The sequence below is a fragment of the Falco naumanni genome, chromosome 5 (genome assembly GCF_017639655.2).
Source record: "Falco naumanni isolate bFalNau1 chromosome 5, bFalNau1.pat, whole genome shotgun sequence".
Lineage (NCBI taxonomy): Eukaryota > Metazoa > Chordata > Aves > Falconiformes > Falconidae > Falco > Falco naumanni.
The window spans coordinates 71,521,921-71,538,568 of NC_054058.1; the positions used below are offsets into that span (position 1 = coordinate 71,521,921).

At 46.7% G+C, this 16,648-nt stretch overlaps 1 protein-coding gene across 7 annotated transcripts in view; it reads right to left on the minus strand.

Annotated features, from left to right (window-relative positions):
* The window catches only part of NRF1 (nuclear respiratory factor 1), a 74,008-nt gene that overhangs the window by 14,445 nt on the left and 42,915 nt on the right, over positions 1-16,648 (minus strand). For all 7 annotated transcript variants that reach the window (XR_005827991.1, XR_005827990.1, XM_040594889.1 and 4 more), the window contains one exon: positions 14,746-14,870. Coding sequence is in view for 5 of the 7 variants with exons in the window: in XM_040594889.1 (XP_040450823.1) it covers positions 14,746-14,870 (125 nt within the window). In the remaining 2 variants the exon portion in view is untranslated. The remainder of the gene's footprint in view (positions 1-14,745; positions 14,871-16,648) is intronic.

The window sequence follows — 16,648 nt, forward strand, 5'->3', positions numbered from 1 at the left end:
ATCAGTCTCTGAAAAGAGTTCGATGTATTTTTAAGGCTATGACAGACTCAGACCTCGATGAGTTTCACAAGTTCGTACGCTGCACGATAGATCACAGGTGAACACGAACATTAGCATATACTACAGAGCATTTAGCACATGGAGATATAAAGCAGCTATTGTTCTGGCAGTAAGGTAATACGTAACCAGATAGTCTCCGGCTTCATCTAGAAAACATTTTCCCAGCATTTCACTGACTTGTTCAGCGGGAGCCTCTCTGCTACAACAGAGTGCACATTCAAGGCCAACAAATGGGTCCAAAGTGATGGGTTCTCCCCCACAGTGCCCCATTCCTGGCCCCTGTGCCTCTTCGCTGGGGGAAATCATGCTTTTAAGCCAAGAGAGGTGACATAAACCCACAGTCAAGCAAGATGCACAACTCTGGGAGGAGGACGATGCCTTGGGAGGGCATCCAAAGCTTTACCTTGCAGGTATGGAAAGCTGCAACTCTGGTGTCTCTACTGGAGCCTCACCTCACTCTAGTTTCTGCACTAGCTACAAGGAGGTAAGCACTCTTCTTTTTAACTCGGGGGGGGGGGGGGGGGGGGGGGGAAAGGGCTAGACACATACCTTAAGGGTCTTTTTTTCTCTTCTTCAAAGCATACCCTTCAATTCTAGCTATAAAAGCATCCCTGCTACGAACCAGCACACACCCTCGTTGCAATGGGGTTAAGTGTCACAGTGTTTTGGTGTCTGCATCCTGTCTTCTTTATAGGACAAGGGACCCATGCAGCACAGATCCCCCTCTTTCCCCTGTGTAGGGCCTGGCCCATCCTCAGCAAGGTAAACAATAAATCATGGTGAATACATGACTCAGATGTGGAACGCATCATGTAAGGAGCAAGTTTTTACAGTCCACATTCCTCCTTTTTTTGTACATCACTGTCTTCCACTGCCTGGGTTGTGCGGCAGGTGGGATGGGTTCCTACCTCTCTCTCTCAAGAGTACTTATTCTTGGTATGCTATGCCTCTGGCAGATTCCTCCCTTTTAAACTCTGCACATCTGTTGATTAAAAAAAAAAAAAAAAAGCTTGGACTCTGGCCTGGTGACTGAAGGCACAGAACATTTGTGCATCTGGGCAGAGCCTGAGCCACGAGCCACGCAGGCTGGGTGGTAGGAAGCCTCTTTGCACACCAAGAGTAGGCGACAACGATGGCTGCTAGGAGAGAAATGACCCTTTGCTTTCCAGAAAGCAGGGGTCTTTTAAGTGTTTTGTCCCTGTGGGCCTCATCCCGGGTGCACAGGGGCCTACAAAGGGGATACTCATGGCACAGGGACCCACGCAGACAAAAACTGCAAGAAGAATCAAGCAGCCACTCTGTGTAACAGCCTGTTCTGTCGCTTCCTGAAGCGGGACAGAACAGGTTGGAAACTGCTTCCTGAGAGCAAAAGGAACTGCAGTGGCTGGAGAATCCCTTCTGCTTTGCATCTGTTGTAGACAATTCAGACTGAAGTCCCGTTCGCTGGCTGCCCTGGCTCAGACCGCAGGTTCACCCAGACCAGAAGCAAGAAAGCACATCTCTGACAGCAGCAAACAAGCAGAAAGCTTAAAACCTGGCCAAATCCAAGTCTTGTTAATTTGCCACAGGACTTCAAACCTCTTCACATTTAACTCCTATTTGGAAGTGCAAATCAGACCCCTTTTTTCCCTGCTCCCCCGCCCCCCCCCCCCAAAAAAAAAAAAAAAAAAAAAAAAAAAAAAGAAGAAAATGCACCAGGAAGCCTCAGAGAAGATCTGGCTGAGGACATCATAATGCATCTGCAAGTTGGAGCAACAGGGAACAACCACAGGCCAAATTCACTGATGGTGTGTAATTGAACACAAACACCCCCGGCTGCTGATCCCTGTGACTTCAAAGGAGTTGAATGTACTATATGCCAGCACTAAAACTCGGGTTCCATTAGCTATATGTTCACCATTTAAATGCAGTGGTCGTGTGGTGCACACACCAATTAAGAGTCCCCTAATGCTTGGGAGTACAAAGCTTTTTTTTTTTTTTTTTTGGAAGGGGTGGAAGGGAAGAGATCAGCCGGCTCAGGGGAATAGCAAAAGAGCCTTTCACTGCAAGGTCTCACGTTCAAATCTGTCACAGGCCAGCAGTAACAGATGGCCACTTCTGAAGGCTGTTCTGTAGCTTACATGAAATGAGGGATTGTCTCAGGCCACTGGTGGACAACTTATTGAAGCCACAAACACACTGCTGGTGGTTTCTGGCACAGACAGTAGAGAAACCAAGGGATTACATGGGTATGAACTAGCTGCTGCCTACCTGATCAAAGGCACCTCCTTCCTGGAGGGAACCGGGGCAAATTGCTGGCAGCTGATGGCTGCCACTGCCTGTGCAGTGCAGGAACCTCTGGCTGCACAAGCCTGGGTCTCGGTCTGAGACCACCTGCTTTAGGTGTCGCTGGCTCTTTTGACTCATCAGCACTGTTCCCCATTCACTGAACTTCCCCTCAGACATGCTTCAGGCTTTGAAGATTAAAATCACAGGGAAAAATGGAGATAAGGAAGTTCAGGGATCTGTGGCAGCAAGGAGGCAAAGCCACAGGGAGGGAAAGTTTGCTATGATCTATAAGCTGGGTATGGGAATAACAAATAATACCATTATTAATTTTAAATCAACTCCAAGCTAGTGCTCCCTCAGTCTTTCCCTTCTTAGAGTCTGTGTCTTCTCCAGGGCACACTTTTAACTTTCTGTGGGCTGATGGTAAAAAGTCCACCAGTGACCAAGTGTCTCTGGTGGGGAAGGGAGTCCATGCGAGCAACCAGAAAGCGTTACCTACAGAGGAATTTGTACACATCAGGGAATAAATTAAGCCAAAGGATACAGGGGGTGGGAGGAACAAGTAAAATTCAGGCTTAGAAATGCCACCTCTGGCTTTGGAAAAGATTTGAGGAAACCACTTCAAGAGAAACTGCTTTTTTTTTCTTCTTGGAACCTGTTTCGCAGCTTCATGTCAACTCACAGAAGCACGTGTGTGCACCTAACCTGGCAAGCATGTTTTGCTGCGATGGCTGGAGTGGCTTCAAACATATCAACCTGTAGATGGACTCATGCAGCGAAAGAGGAAGCAGCCTCCCACAGCAAGCAGAAGCCACTGTCCTGCTCTCTTGTGTGCTGGCCTGCCAGGGTCTACAGTGAGGGGAAAATAGGGCGATTCCCCTGCAATCTTCCTGCACAGCTGTTTACTAGCTGCGGATTACTGCTGTCACATGAGCTGCTTTACAGCAAAGCCAAGCTGTCTTCATGAGCTGAGAAGGTCACTGGGAGACAGGGGCCGCCAGGGACAAACACACCACCCTCTACTGCAACTGTGATTTACTTCCCAAAGGGATGCCAGGCAGCGAGCAAAGTGTTCCCAACTGATCAGAAGACAATGAAAAATGGTTTTACCTTCAAGCCTTCTGCACAGCTACCATTAGGACTCACCCAGTGAAAGGGGAGAGGAGGGATACCCCCAGGGCTCAGTCTCACGCTGTCCATTTACCAGGCTGCAGTCAAGGTGCTGGAAGGCTGAACAGTTCTTTCAGTGACAAATTTACCTTCTCTTCCTTGTGTGCCCACAGGCGAGGGCATCCCACCAACCTTTTGGACAAGTGTCACCAGCCAAGGGATGCCAAGGTAGAGTTGCATCTCCCCAGGCTCTCGTGCGACCTGCTGATGTCTTGAAGCATACACAAATCAATCCTATAGCAAGGAACGTTGTCCTCTTCAAACCCAAAATCTAACTGCTGAACATCAGGGCCAATGAGGAGGAACAAGTTTCACTTAGAAAAACAGAAGTCTGAAGGTCCAGTAAGGCCACTTGGGAAAATTAATTAAAACCTGCCATCTTCATCATTCTGCCATACACACGTCCGGTGGACAATGAAAACATTTCTGCAAGTGAGATCGCTCACAGACTCAGTGGTTGCAGGACGGGGCTCTTTACTACGCCCCAGAGGCACAAGACAGATGGGGTTGTGCTTTTAGGCTTTAAAATCAGCCCCTGCTACGGAGATCCAATGAAGAGGATAAATAGAGCCACAGAATGATCCTCTAGACATGCTCGGAAAAAAAAGCAACAGAGGAACTCAATAGGTCAGACCCTGCTAAGAAAGCAGCTAAGGCTTTTTTCAAAGAGGGGCAGAGCACTTTTTAAGACAAAGAAAACACACAGCCCCTTGAGCAGTTTGGAGAAGTCTACTCTGCATCACACACCTGGGAGGTGGGAACGCACAGTCTGAAGAGGAGCATGGAGTAGGGGAGGCTGCGCCGAGAACAGAAAGTACAAATAGCTCCGCAAGGAGGAAACATTGGTCTAATTCACAAGACTATGAGCTTTATAAATGGAGAGACATGCAAACCATGCCTCGATGCACTGAAGAGCTGTACTTGGGGAAGCCCTAGCTTGTGGCTTAGCTTACAGGGTATTTCTCCTTCTAGTGGGGTGCCTGGCAGGGGGGAGAGTTCACAAACCCCATCTCATTTCATAAGATGCCTCACACAGTAACAACAGCTTGCTGGGATTTCAGCCAGCTTCCCATTTGGATCAGATTGCACCCTACGCCCACTGACAGCCATTAAGAGCCTGGAGCTCACAAACTGCCCTCGGGTCAGACAAGCCTCCATCCATTCAAAGCCCAGCAACATTTTCCACAGCTCTCCAGTGTACAGCAGGAGAGGGTGGCCTGATTCAGCCCAGCTCATAGCCACAAGGGTACCTACTAGGGAAGGCAAGAACTGTACCCTGCTGTCATGAAACAGCAGATTGCAGCCCAGTTCTGCTGTGACATGGGGGTGCAGGGGGATTAGAAAGCCCCTCTCCATCTGCCCTGATTCAGTGTAATCAAAGGCTGCTCTTTCAATTCCCCAAGCCCCTGAATGGTGTAACGGGTAAAAGTGGTACAACACAGGTAGGAAAAACAGCAATGACATCCCCAGCTTTGTCTGTGGTTGCATTACTCATCCATCACTACATAGATGGGGACGAACGGATGCTACTTCCCTGAGCAGGAAGCCAGCCACCTTGCAAGCTAAAATCTGCACTGAAAAAGGTGCTACAGCTGCTGCACAGCAGGGACCATTGCTCACCTTTATCTCCAGGCAGCAAGGCATCATTTGGGATCAGGTGCAGAAGAAACGATGCCCTACAACTCAAGACACAAGTCTTGCTTTGCTCTGGGAAGCAGCTCGCCATGCCAACGTGCAAGATGGCTGAGCTGAGACCTTTCATTTTAGATTACCTGGAGGAGCAGGAGAATGAGCAGAGATCATGCAAGCAGGATGAAGTTGTCCTTGGTTGTCTCCCATCTGCTGTTAAGCTGGAAGGTTTTCCAGAGATGGGCTACAACACCCAAAATCTCACAGGGCTCAAAAAGCTGAAGGGGGGCTGCCACACGCTCAGCATGTTTGAGTAAGCTGTTATTACAGGCAGAATCCATCACACATGAACTTTGTCCTGGGAGCACTGAGAAAGGAGCAGCAAACCAGAGGCTGATTTTGATCTTGGCTTAATCTACCATCCGCCCAGTTCAACACTTATGGGTTTGAATGCTCAGATTCAGAGTTGGGCTCTGCCAGCATAGATGCGTCCAACAGAAATGGCAAAAAGCTGCCTTCCCCAGCCTGATGTTGTCTGTGGTCCTTTCCAGAGTACCACCGCCTTATTTGCAAAGGTGGCACGAGCCCCATGAAGCAGCTCTGCTGGTATAGCTCTGCCAACCAAGCCTCTGACCTGGGTTAGGTTGGGCATGGAGGAGGAAGCCTGGAAAAGTGACTCACCAGCATCTGTGATGGGTCAGGAGAGTGATGCAGAGCTAGGCAGCTTCACAGAGCTGGTTTTCTGACTCCACCTGTGCCTTTTCTTTAGGCCAAGAGCTATAAATACAACAGCACCATGCTGAAAATCTGCAGCTTGTCAGGAAAGCACCTCCCTACCCCAACTTGGGGCCAAAGTACGGATCTTCAGACAGCAGCACTGATGAGGTCTGCTTGCAGACTACACAAATATCTCCATCCGTTCCCATCCTAATTCCTGGACTAGAAACAGTAGCAAGTAAGGAAATGTTTGTCTATCCATTTCTGTGCTTCCATACATATTTAGGGAAACATGCTAAGTATATTGACTGCCGTTCCTTTCCTGCCTGTATTCAACCTCATCTCCTTTAGACAAAAGCTTGTCAAAGGATTAGAATACCCATCTCTTGCAGGCACCCCAGAAACACTGCTGTAATCAAACAAACTGGTTTAGGTCCAAAGTCCTTCTCAAATGTCTAAGTCTTACAGTAAGCATGCATAGACATTAGGGAGATAAAAAACCCCACAATATACCATCAACAAGAAAACCCACCCCTCTCTCAAATAAAATCCTATACACTTCTCAATCACGCATTAGTTAAAATGAGGACTGTACTCCATAAAGGTGACCAGGCCCCTTCCTTCTCCTGCTCAATGTTCATCTTGGCTGAGCAAGCATGGAGTGGTGTAGAGCTGTCCATCCCCATCACCTTATGTAGACATCAGGTAGAATGCACCTTCTCCATGAGCAAGGGTGATCTCCAACTATCCAGTGAGCCAAAAGCTGTATGCTCTGTCACCTCCAGATACCCCAATTCGGGGACATTAGTATGAGTGGACCAGCAAAGCTCAGGACTTCAGTAACTTGGCTCTCAAAGCCAAGTCGTTGGGGACTTTGTCACCATAAATTGAAACAAATGCCTGGATTTTAATGTGAATGTTGGCAATAGTAAAGTCAAATGAAAAGTCTCATTAAGAGATGGAGAAAAGCAAGATCCAGTGAATAAAAATAGATGCCACATACATCACTTCACCTGCCAAAAGGCTTGGCCTCTTTTCAGTAAGCATCCTGCACTAAGCAGCTCCTTCTGAAGCCACGTGGATTACTGAGGGACTGTGAGATGAAAACACAGAAGCGTGGACAAATATACAAATACATCAGTGGGCTTCAAATTCAGTCTAGAAACACAATGAATTACTAGTCAAGCAGCACATTCATTTAGAGTGTTACCAGCCAAACTGACTTATTACTCTTTTGTGATGAAGAGTTACCACGGGAAGGAAGCCCTATCTTGGGAAACTTGGGAAAGCAATAACCCTATGCAATGAGAAAATAGGGTCACTGCTGCAGAAGAGAAGCAGGAAAGCCATCCCACAAAGGCCCTTGTTAAAACACATCTCTGCAAGGAAGGCTATGGAAGACACCAACCCTGTCTGCTTCCTTAAACTCATGTTCATCCGCAGCCCAAGCCCATGCTGCAGCTAAGCCAGGGCATGGTGGGAACAGCACCTCCCACACCCAACACACTCGTGTTTCCATCCTTCCATGCATGAAGCAACCACATCCTTTTGCCTTCTCAGCCCTGAAGATCTGACCAGACATTCCTTAAAATCCATCTGCCTCAGGGAAGCTAGGCCTTTAAGGAAAGAAAAAAAAAAAAAAAAACAAACAAGAAGAAAGTTTTCTTCCTGACTGCTGCCCCCAAAACAGCTGCATTTAGGCACTAGAGTGGATGCCCGTGTAAAACAATTGGGGTGCCTCAAATATGAAGCTTCCCAACACAACAATTCAGAAGACAGATTGATGAACACAGTGTCAGTTGATCTGAATTTTCCGTGAGAAATTCAAGATCAGCAGAAAGAAATTAAGCTTTCTGTTACGATTGCAAAGATGGGAACTGCTTTAGGTAGTAAGACCAGAACTGCTTTGAAGTATTGCAGCCATCAGGCAGCTTCTCTTTTCAAATTTATGGATAAAGAAGAAATCCTGCCCAGCCTGGAGTCTATACCAGTCCTGCTTCCTCTTCCAGACCAGAACAAAAGGGAACATATTGCAACTATGCTGAGAGAGGAGGGCTGCTGTCTATTTCTTTAAATGTAATGTTAATGCCTTGTAATCAGCTTTAATTTTTAAACAGACCCAGCCCTCCTGTCCATTTCCCCTAATTCAGGACACGTGGAAGGTAAATGGCCTATGCTTAAACCCGGACAGCATCAGCTGTGACAGCTGGAGAGCCTGTAAGTCTCAACTGCCTGATAACAGGAATGGATGTCAAAACTCACCAGGGGAGGGGAAACAGGGAGGGCAAAGGAGGTGCTTGAGATGCCGTAAGGTCACTGAGAAGCCAGGAGATAAGGCCAGACGGGGCATGGCTCATTTACTGGACTGAAACTCACTGAAACCAAAAGGACTCGAAGAAATGCTAGAAGCAATGAAACAGCAAAGGACTTGGCAGTGACTCCCCACTTCTAATGAAGTTGGCTTCTCTTTCAGGGTATTGCTAACACCATCACAAACATGCTGAGGAGGAAAGGTGAGCATGTTTTAGGGGACAGCAATAGATTAAGACAGGAACTGAGCAAGTCCTGGTGTCTCCCCAGGATGCTGTTTTCTCTCTTTGCAATCTCAAAGGCATGTTTCAGAGCTAAAAAGCAACCTGTACTCTCTGTGAGACGTGGGACACAAAACGGGGGCACAAAACCACCCAGGAGGCTCTCCTCGTGCTCCTCTGACACTGCTGCCTTCACAAAAAGGAACGAGACCTGTGAGACATCATGAGTGCTCATCATATAAAAATGTTTTTCCCCAAGGAAATAGAATGACAGAGCCCATGAGCCTCCTCATCCCAAAAGCCAAACTACCCAGTTTGTACCTGCATCTCCATCAAGAGACTTATCAAGGTCACTCAACAAGCCAAGGGAAGCCCTAAAGCCAGCAGCACTCAAGTGCCGTGGCATCCACCTCCAGCCTCCTGCTCTACTCAAACCACCCAAACAAACTCTCGGTGCTGGGCTGTGCAAAGCTAGCTCCACATAACACAACTGCAGGCTGGTGTAGGTAGCACCTGGTTAGCTGGACCAAAGGGAAAATCTGGCTACCAATGCTGTACAAAAGGGACTTGTCTGAGCCACTATTTTTAGTCCCGGTTGGTGGGCAGACAAATCCTAATCAGCAGCAGCAGCCGCTTCGTCACCAGTTCCAAGATGTCAAACCAAAGCCGCCCAACACCCATGACAGCCCAGCATCAGAAGGACAGCCTGAGCTGACTGCACCGCCAGCGCCACCCGAGATTAGTGCCCAAAAATAATGTAGGACAGCAGCAAAAACCATGAGATCCATTGTGATGGGTTTAAAGCATCAAAGTCAGGAGAAATCATCTGTGCTGGCAAGGCTCAGCGCAAATGGAGCAGCAGTCTCAGGTCTTGGAAATACTTTGGCCCTCTTTGTACTGGGAAAGACCTAGCAGCACCATGCTGACTGCTGGCATTAAACTTGTGGCTGGTGTCCCACAGTCCCAACATCGCATATTCCTTACTATCCATGCTGAGGCTCCCCGGAAAGCCAGATGCTGACATGGAAAGGGTGCAGACGCAGAGATGGCTGAGCTGCACTGAAGTACCCCCTCTCTACAGGGCACATGTAGGGAACTGCACATACTTGACAAATAAGAAGCTTGTTTTAACTAAGGTTTATGCCAACATACTTAAGAGCACATCACAGCCCCATTGCTGACAATAATTCATTTATGCACAGCAGTTAGTCCTCTAGGAAACACCTCTCCCTGTTCCTGGACCTGCTCAGCACATACAGCCAGAAACTCAAATTCATCCACTTCAGCTCTCCTTGCTTGGCTGCCACCGGCCTCTCTTCTACCCTGTCATCTGAAATACATCTGCAAAAATTATTTTCCTTACTTCTCCTTCAGACTGGTTTTAAATCATACCTGTTTCAGGGCAGCACTCCATCAAAAGAAAATCTGTTTCCGCTGGTAAAACCCTAAAAAAACCTGTCCACTTGGATGCAAGCAAACTGATCTGCACTTTGCCAAGTTGCTAGTGACTCATTTGGGTCCAACTTCCCAAGGAGATTCAACAGGAAAAAAAGTAATAATTTTTCTTTTAAGTGCTGACATTTGCAGCAGATCAGCCTCCAAGCCTCCCCCCATCTTTTTTTTTTTTTTTCTCATGCAAAAAAGCCACCAGTTACCAGGGGATCAGTGTGCTGCACCTCCCTGTCCCGAGGCATCAAAAAGCAAGAACAGGCAGTTCCCTTCTCTGGGTTTGCCCAATGTATCTCCATTTGCTTTCATGCTCTCTAGGAGATGTGCACAGCCCAGAGAACAGCATCTCAACTCTTGCCTTCTCCTCCTGGACGTGTTTTCAACTGTAAACAGCCTACACAGAGCTGGACGGGACTGGCAACCACGCTTCAGGCCTGGAGGTGTCTCTGTTGCCAAGAGGAGGGTTCCCCATCTCCCATCTGCACAGCTGAGGGTGGAGACAGGTTTCCACCTGACACCTTATTGATTTTGTGTGGGAAGCTCAGCAGCCTCACCCAGAGCTGAAGCCTTTTCAGCATGTAAACCACTCTTGATCTAGGAGTCACCAACTAGAACAGCTCTTCTGCGCAGCAAGCATCACCCTAAATGCCGCTATAGGCTTTTTATCCCATGCTAACTTGCAAAATACACTCCTGTACTAACGCCTTATTTCCTCTGTTTGCGAAAGCAGAGAGCTTGCTAATCCCTCTCTGCCCACGTCAGAGTCCTAATGCTCTCCCCGAGCTTCCATCACAACTCGATAATCCTGGCTCACCCCCAGCCATAAGCATGGCTCCTTTTGGTTGTACAGAGAATTGGGTTTGGATATTTTGGATGACTAGTGGGGTACGGAGAAGAACAAGACACGTTGTAGTCTCTTAGTACCCACCTGTATGCTGCCACACCACCACCAGGTACATCAGTGCTCCCAGGAGCATCTCCAACAGTACAGGCAGGAATTATGTCAGTAAAATGTGCTTTGGGGCCAGGAAAAAGGGCAGCAGCTGCTGCACATGAAGACCATGGTTGACAAGCAAAGATCTATTGGATCTCTGGCTGTGCCTCACTCAGTTCTGTTAAATTAATTCCCTGGTCACAGCATGATTTCACATCTTCTACTTTTCAGCCTGGAGAAGAGAAGGCTCCAGAGAGATCTTACAGCAGCCTTCCAGTACCTAAAGGGGGCTTATAAGAAAGATGGGGACAGACTTTTTACAAGGGCCTGTAGCAACAGGACAAGGGGTGATGGTTTTAAACTAAAAGAGGGCAGATTTAGACTAGCTATTAGAAATAAATTCTTTACTGTGAGGGTGGTGAGGCACTGGCACAGGTTGCCCACAGAAGCTGTGGCTGCCCCATCCCTGGAAGTGTTCAAGGCCAGGTTGGATGGGGCTTGGAGCAACCTGGTCTAGTGGAAGGTGTCCCCGTCCACAGCAGGGGGGGTGGAACTAGATGATCATTAAGTCCCTTTCAAACTAAACCATTCTATGATTCTCTTCCCCACACCAGCTCCTTCCACCATGCCTCCCTTCCATGCCATTTTAAACTGCAGCTGGAGCTTCAAGCATACCACCCCTCTCACCTTAAAATGCCCTTCAAAATGCTGCACACTGTGCAAAACTGCAATAACCCCAGGCTTGTGACGACACCAAGGACATTAAACCAGCCTTCCTTGGGCAGGGAGTCTGCTCTGTCCTTCACAGACAGCACTGCGCACTACTACAGCCCTGCGCTGGTACTGCTTAAGCAAAAGCTTCATCAATATTTAAAGATGAAGCCAGGAAGCCTGTAGCCCAAGCAGCTTTCAAGCCCCTGATCAGATCAATGTCAAACAAAAGGCTGCAGCATGAGGATGCTCCAGTGAGCAAGGCCGAGATTGCAGGCTGGCACCATCACCTCTCCTTCCCAATGCTGATCGAGTTTCTCTCCTCTGGCCACAGCGGGTTGGGACAGCTCCAGCACCAGCCCATCGCATGGAGCTGCCCACATCGCACACCAAAAGCAGCCCCAGAGCGCTGTTTCCTCTTACCAGAGCATTTCCAGTTTTCAGCCAGCTTCAGAAATTGGTGCTGCTACAATCCCCTTCACTTGCTTTGATGATTACTTTGCTTTAATGCCAGCCACTTAAGAGCAAAACATCTGAGGCTCAAACCATGGGGTCATCGGTTCCACCATCCCAACTCAGAGCAGATGCTTCAGAGTAGCAAGAAAACCGTAATGCACTTAGCTAGTTTGACACTGTACGGGAGCAGGAGATCTTATTTCCTTTAGCTATAAACGTAACTGATTGCAAGATTACCCACAACCCTTTCGCAGTTCAGCCACGCTCCTGGGCTCCCTACTCCCCCCAGGACCGAATTCAGCCCTAGCTTCTGAGACATCAATGAAAATACAGAAGTTGCCTCTTTTTAGCTGCCTTGGTTCTCTTGTATCACTTAATTATTATTCAGATGCCAAAGAATGGATGGGGGAAATACCATATCAAGATAGAAACAAAACAATTAAAAAAGAGAATAATTATATCTAATGGCTAAAATCAGGAATGAAACACTTTAGCTGACCTCAAGCAATTCTGTTAAACTACTCTCCCTTTCCTTAACAATAAGATTGGCATAGATTTATGTCCCTCGCAGGGAAAGTGGCATGGGTAAGGGATTGCAATCCCTAAGAAAGGGCCTACAGAAGGGTAAGAGCATTCCCAGAGAGAAGCGTTTATTGGAAAAATCAGCAAATTAAGACTTTGCAAGCAATCAGGAGCAGGGGGAATCTGCTGGTTAATACAATTATGGCTCCGGCAATCATTTTCCCCCTCTCCTTCCTGCCACCAATTGCACTGAATCATTTCCCATTTCACCTCCTCCTGACAGAAGGGCATACAGAGCTCTTTGCCCCCACTGCATAAAATAACCGAGCACCAGTGTCCAGGAGGATGCTTGCAGTCATACCCTGAGCTTCAGGGTACAGAGAAAGCAGACAAATCCTCCACAACAGTGCCAATGCTGAAAATCCATCTGCTCTCCATCCCCAGACAGAGACAGTGGGAATGGATACCAACATCTCCTCCATCCCTAAGGGAGATATATTAGCTGGTTACGTAATAAAACTAACAGCATGGTGCTTCCAAGGACTACCACGCCGACAAAGCCCTTCCCCTTAATACCACCGGAGATTAGAGCAAATCGAAGAAGAGTGGAAACAAGGCAAGGGGCTGTGGGCGAGGTTTTGCACAGTAGAAAATGCTGCAGTCTCTCCCCTTAATGCACTCTAAATCCCATCTGATTTCCAACTCTGCTGCTAAAAAAAAGAAAAAAAAAGAAGGGGGGGGTAAGCCCCGCCTGCATTATAATTATATTAACGCTGGGTGAACGAGGTAGGGTGACTTAGGAAGGGTGTGGAGAGTTGTTTAGGGGAAGCATCCAGAGGAATCCAAACCATGAAAGCATTTTGGAAGCAGACCAAAAGGAGTCAGGGGTGCAGATCTGCTAAAGGATGCTAACGTGCTTTTACAAATCTGATTAGTTACTGGTTTTGAGCATCCAGGGTCAGATCCTTCCTTTGATAAACACACATCACTTATCCCCCTCGTGCCCGGCTGCTGGCAAAGGAGAATACAACACAACCCTACTCTGTTCTCTCAGAATCAGATGCATTTCCAGCTCTGAGTAGAGGGTTTTCACTTCATTTCTGCTCCCTCTTCAGGCTGGCTGACTCTACAGCAAGAGATGTCAAGTCGAATGCCCCAAGTAAAATTACTCTTCCCTCCACTGCCCGGTTTTCGCTGCAGAAAAAATATTCATGTTTTAAACGAGCACATTCCCAATGTAATGAAGATTTTGATGGAAGTCAGAATCGAGGTCTCATTTAGCTAGATGTCTGCTTTACGTGCAAAGTGACAAGGCAAGAAGTCATCGCTCTGCCACCCAACTGCACATGCTTGTTTCCCCTTTGATAATAAGGGTTCAAATAGTACCATCCTCAAGGTGGCGTTTCTTTACAACTTCACACTTTGCATCCTTTTTGAGCTTATTTTGACACACTCCCCTTCCATTTAATTGAAATAACCACAAGTTTCATCTTTGAACTTGGAAAGCATGGTAAAGGCGTCAGGCAGAAGTACAGTGCAACTGGAGGCAGTGGATGAGCACCAACTAGGCGTGTTCGTATGTTCCAGTATCATCTCTTGAACCAGTTTCTGTGAACATACTGTATTCACTATGAACTTAGTTTGAATAACTACAAAAGTCACCAGACTTGGCAGAAGATGCATCCAGATAATAGGTGAGAAACACTACGGAGAATCCCTAGAACTAAGTGATTGACTATGGTAGCAAGATGGAAAATAAAGCAGGAGGCAAACAAGCCAAGACTGACTGCTGAGGGATGACTGAAAGGTGTTACCCAAGCAGAAAAGCGACAGTTGCTCAAGAGCAGCCACTAAGCAAACCAAGAAAGTCTTGAGAAAGGAAGGAAATGAGTGGGTAATAAAATGCTGGTCATACTCTACCACTTCTCAGTGAAGTGTTTTGGAGATGAGGGGCACTGACTAGTTGTGTTAGTTGACTAAGTCTGGTCCTCCCTGTGGTAGGCACTGTACAGACACAGAGAGTGGGAAGCAGTTTTTCCCCAGAAAACTAAGGCTAAATAATAAGCTGGCAGAAAGAGGAAAAGAGCTCAGCCACCAACACTATGGAAGTAAACAAGAGGTTAGCGCTATCATTTTTTTCTGAGATTTAAAGTCACAACCTAGTTAGTCAGCATCTGCAGTGAGGGAGAATTATTTTACTAGTGAAAACTTGACATGTCAAGTAGAAGAGAGCAAAAACCCCCAGCTAAGAGCAAAGAAAAAAACTCAGAAAAAGTAAAAACTTTCCGGCAGCCTTACCATTGGCATCTTGGACTCCAGTAAGTGCTCCTACCGCTGCTGCAGTTTCACCAGATAGAACAATTTGTCCTCCACCTTGAAGAGTGGCTTCAGCAAGCGTGGCTACTGCATGGGCAGCTGCTTCACTGCAGGCACAGGAAAGGAGAAAGAAGAATTAGGAGAACCAAACAAATAACACCATTCCAGTAGCACCTATTTTAAGCAGGCACCATATGTCAAGAGAACAAATCCAGAAAGGAGGGATTCTTACTGGGCCCAGATGAAGTTATCCAGAGCAGAAAATCTAGAGTGGAGGACAAATATGTGGGAAGAAGCTGCTCCTACTGGCTTTTTCAGCTTGTAGGTCTCTTTAGTCAGAACATCCCTACATTCTTACCTTCACATTCCTTTGCTTGGGAACTTAAGTAAACCTTTTAGACAATCCAGGTAGTTATACCATGTGACTCCTAGCTGCCTCTGGTTTCTGGTACAAAACTCTTCTTTTGGCACTGTTATGTTCTGGGTCTTTACAGATTTGAGAGCTCTACCCTTCATTACTGTTTCTGCGAGTTCACCTTGCAATGGAACAGGCCCAGAGGTTTACCATCACCAGGACCACATCAGCAGCTCTGTATTTAGCTAAGATGGAGTACTACTCCCCAGCCAAGTGGTTTAATAATTCTTTTTAATAAGTGATCAGTAGCTTAGCACAGTATTGTTAAATTTCTTCATACAAATGAGGTCAGACCAAAGGTCCCTCTCATGCAGCAACCCTGCTGTGAGAAAAGCCAGTATCAGATATTTAGGAAGGAGTGTGTATGATCCTTCCCTTCCTACACCCTCTCAGCTTCTGACAGTTAGCAGTGTATTGATTTCCTACATCAGTGACTGCATCTGGACCATCAGGTTTGATTTGTCTAATCCCCTTCAAAACCCATTTATACCTTTTGGTTCCACAACACCCTGTAGCAATGAGTTCCACATTTAATTTGGTGCCATGTGAAGAAAAATTACATTATGGTACTTGAAAAACTACTGCCTCAGTCTGGCTGGGCAGGCCTTAAGTCTGATATTGTGAGAAACAGAAAATAACTGTTCCCTTTTTGTTTTCCTCACGATTTCATAGATTTCCAGTAATCTCTTTCCCAAGCCAAAGAGCCATAGTCCACTTACTGTGCAAGGACTCTTCCTGGCTTCTGATCACTCTTGTCCTATCCAGATTTTTTCTAATGTAAGACATCTATTTGCTGGGGATGACCATTTCTCACACTATTCAGGACATAGACACACCATGAGTTAGTCCAGGGGTCTAATCCTGGCTGGTTCACTATGCCTTTCCCTATAATTCCTATATTCAACTTACTCTCTTGATAATATCTTCTCAGCAGTGCTAAAACATTCCTGGAGGACAGTCCACCAGATGCTTTCTGAATGGTAACTGGTAGCATACAGTTCCTCATTGGATACACAGAGCCGTTATTTCTTTGTATGTGTATCACTTGGCATTCGTTGACATCATATTTGACTGTGCAACCAAATGGCAAATAAGAGTGCTGTGAGAATCCTTCAGCAGCTGTCCAGATTTCTCCAGACCTGTTGGATTAGCCACTTCCGGTGACCAACTGCTAGTCAACAAATTATTCTAAAGCCACCTCCTTCCTGCAGCTGAATCTCCCACCATTTCTACCTTAAACTAAAAAAGTAGGTATTTTCTTTAGCTTCCCCTAGGATGCTCTTTCTTAACTGCCATGCTCATTCTTTGGTAGTCAATGGACTCAAATATTTTCAAAGTACTTCTTATTTGTTCTTTCTCTTTCCTAATTTCCTGCTTAGATGCTGTATTCTTTATTCACTCAGGATGTATTTTCATTTCTAAATAGCACTTCTGTCTCTTAGAGTAGCTCTTAAACACTGTTAGTGAACC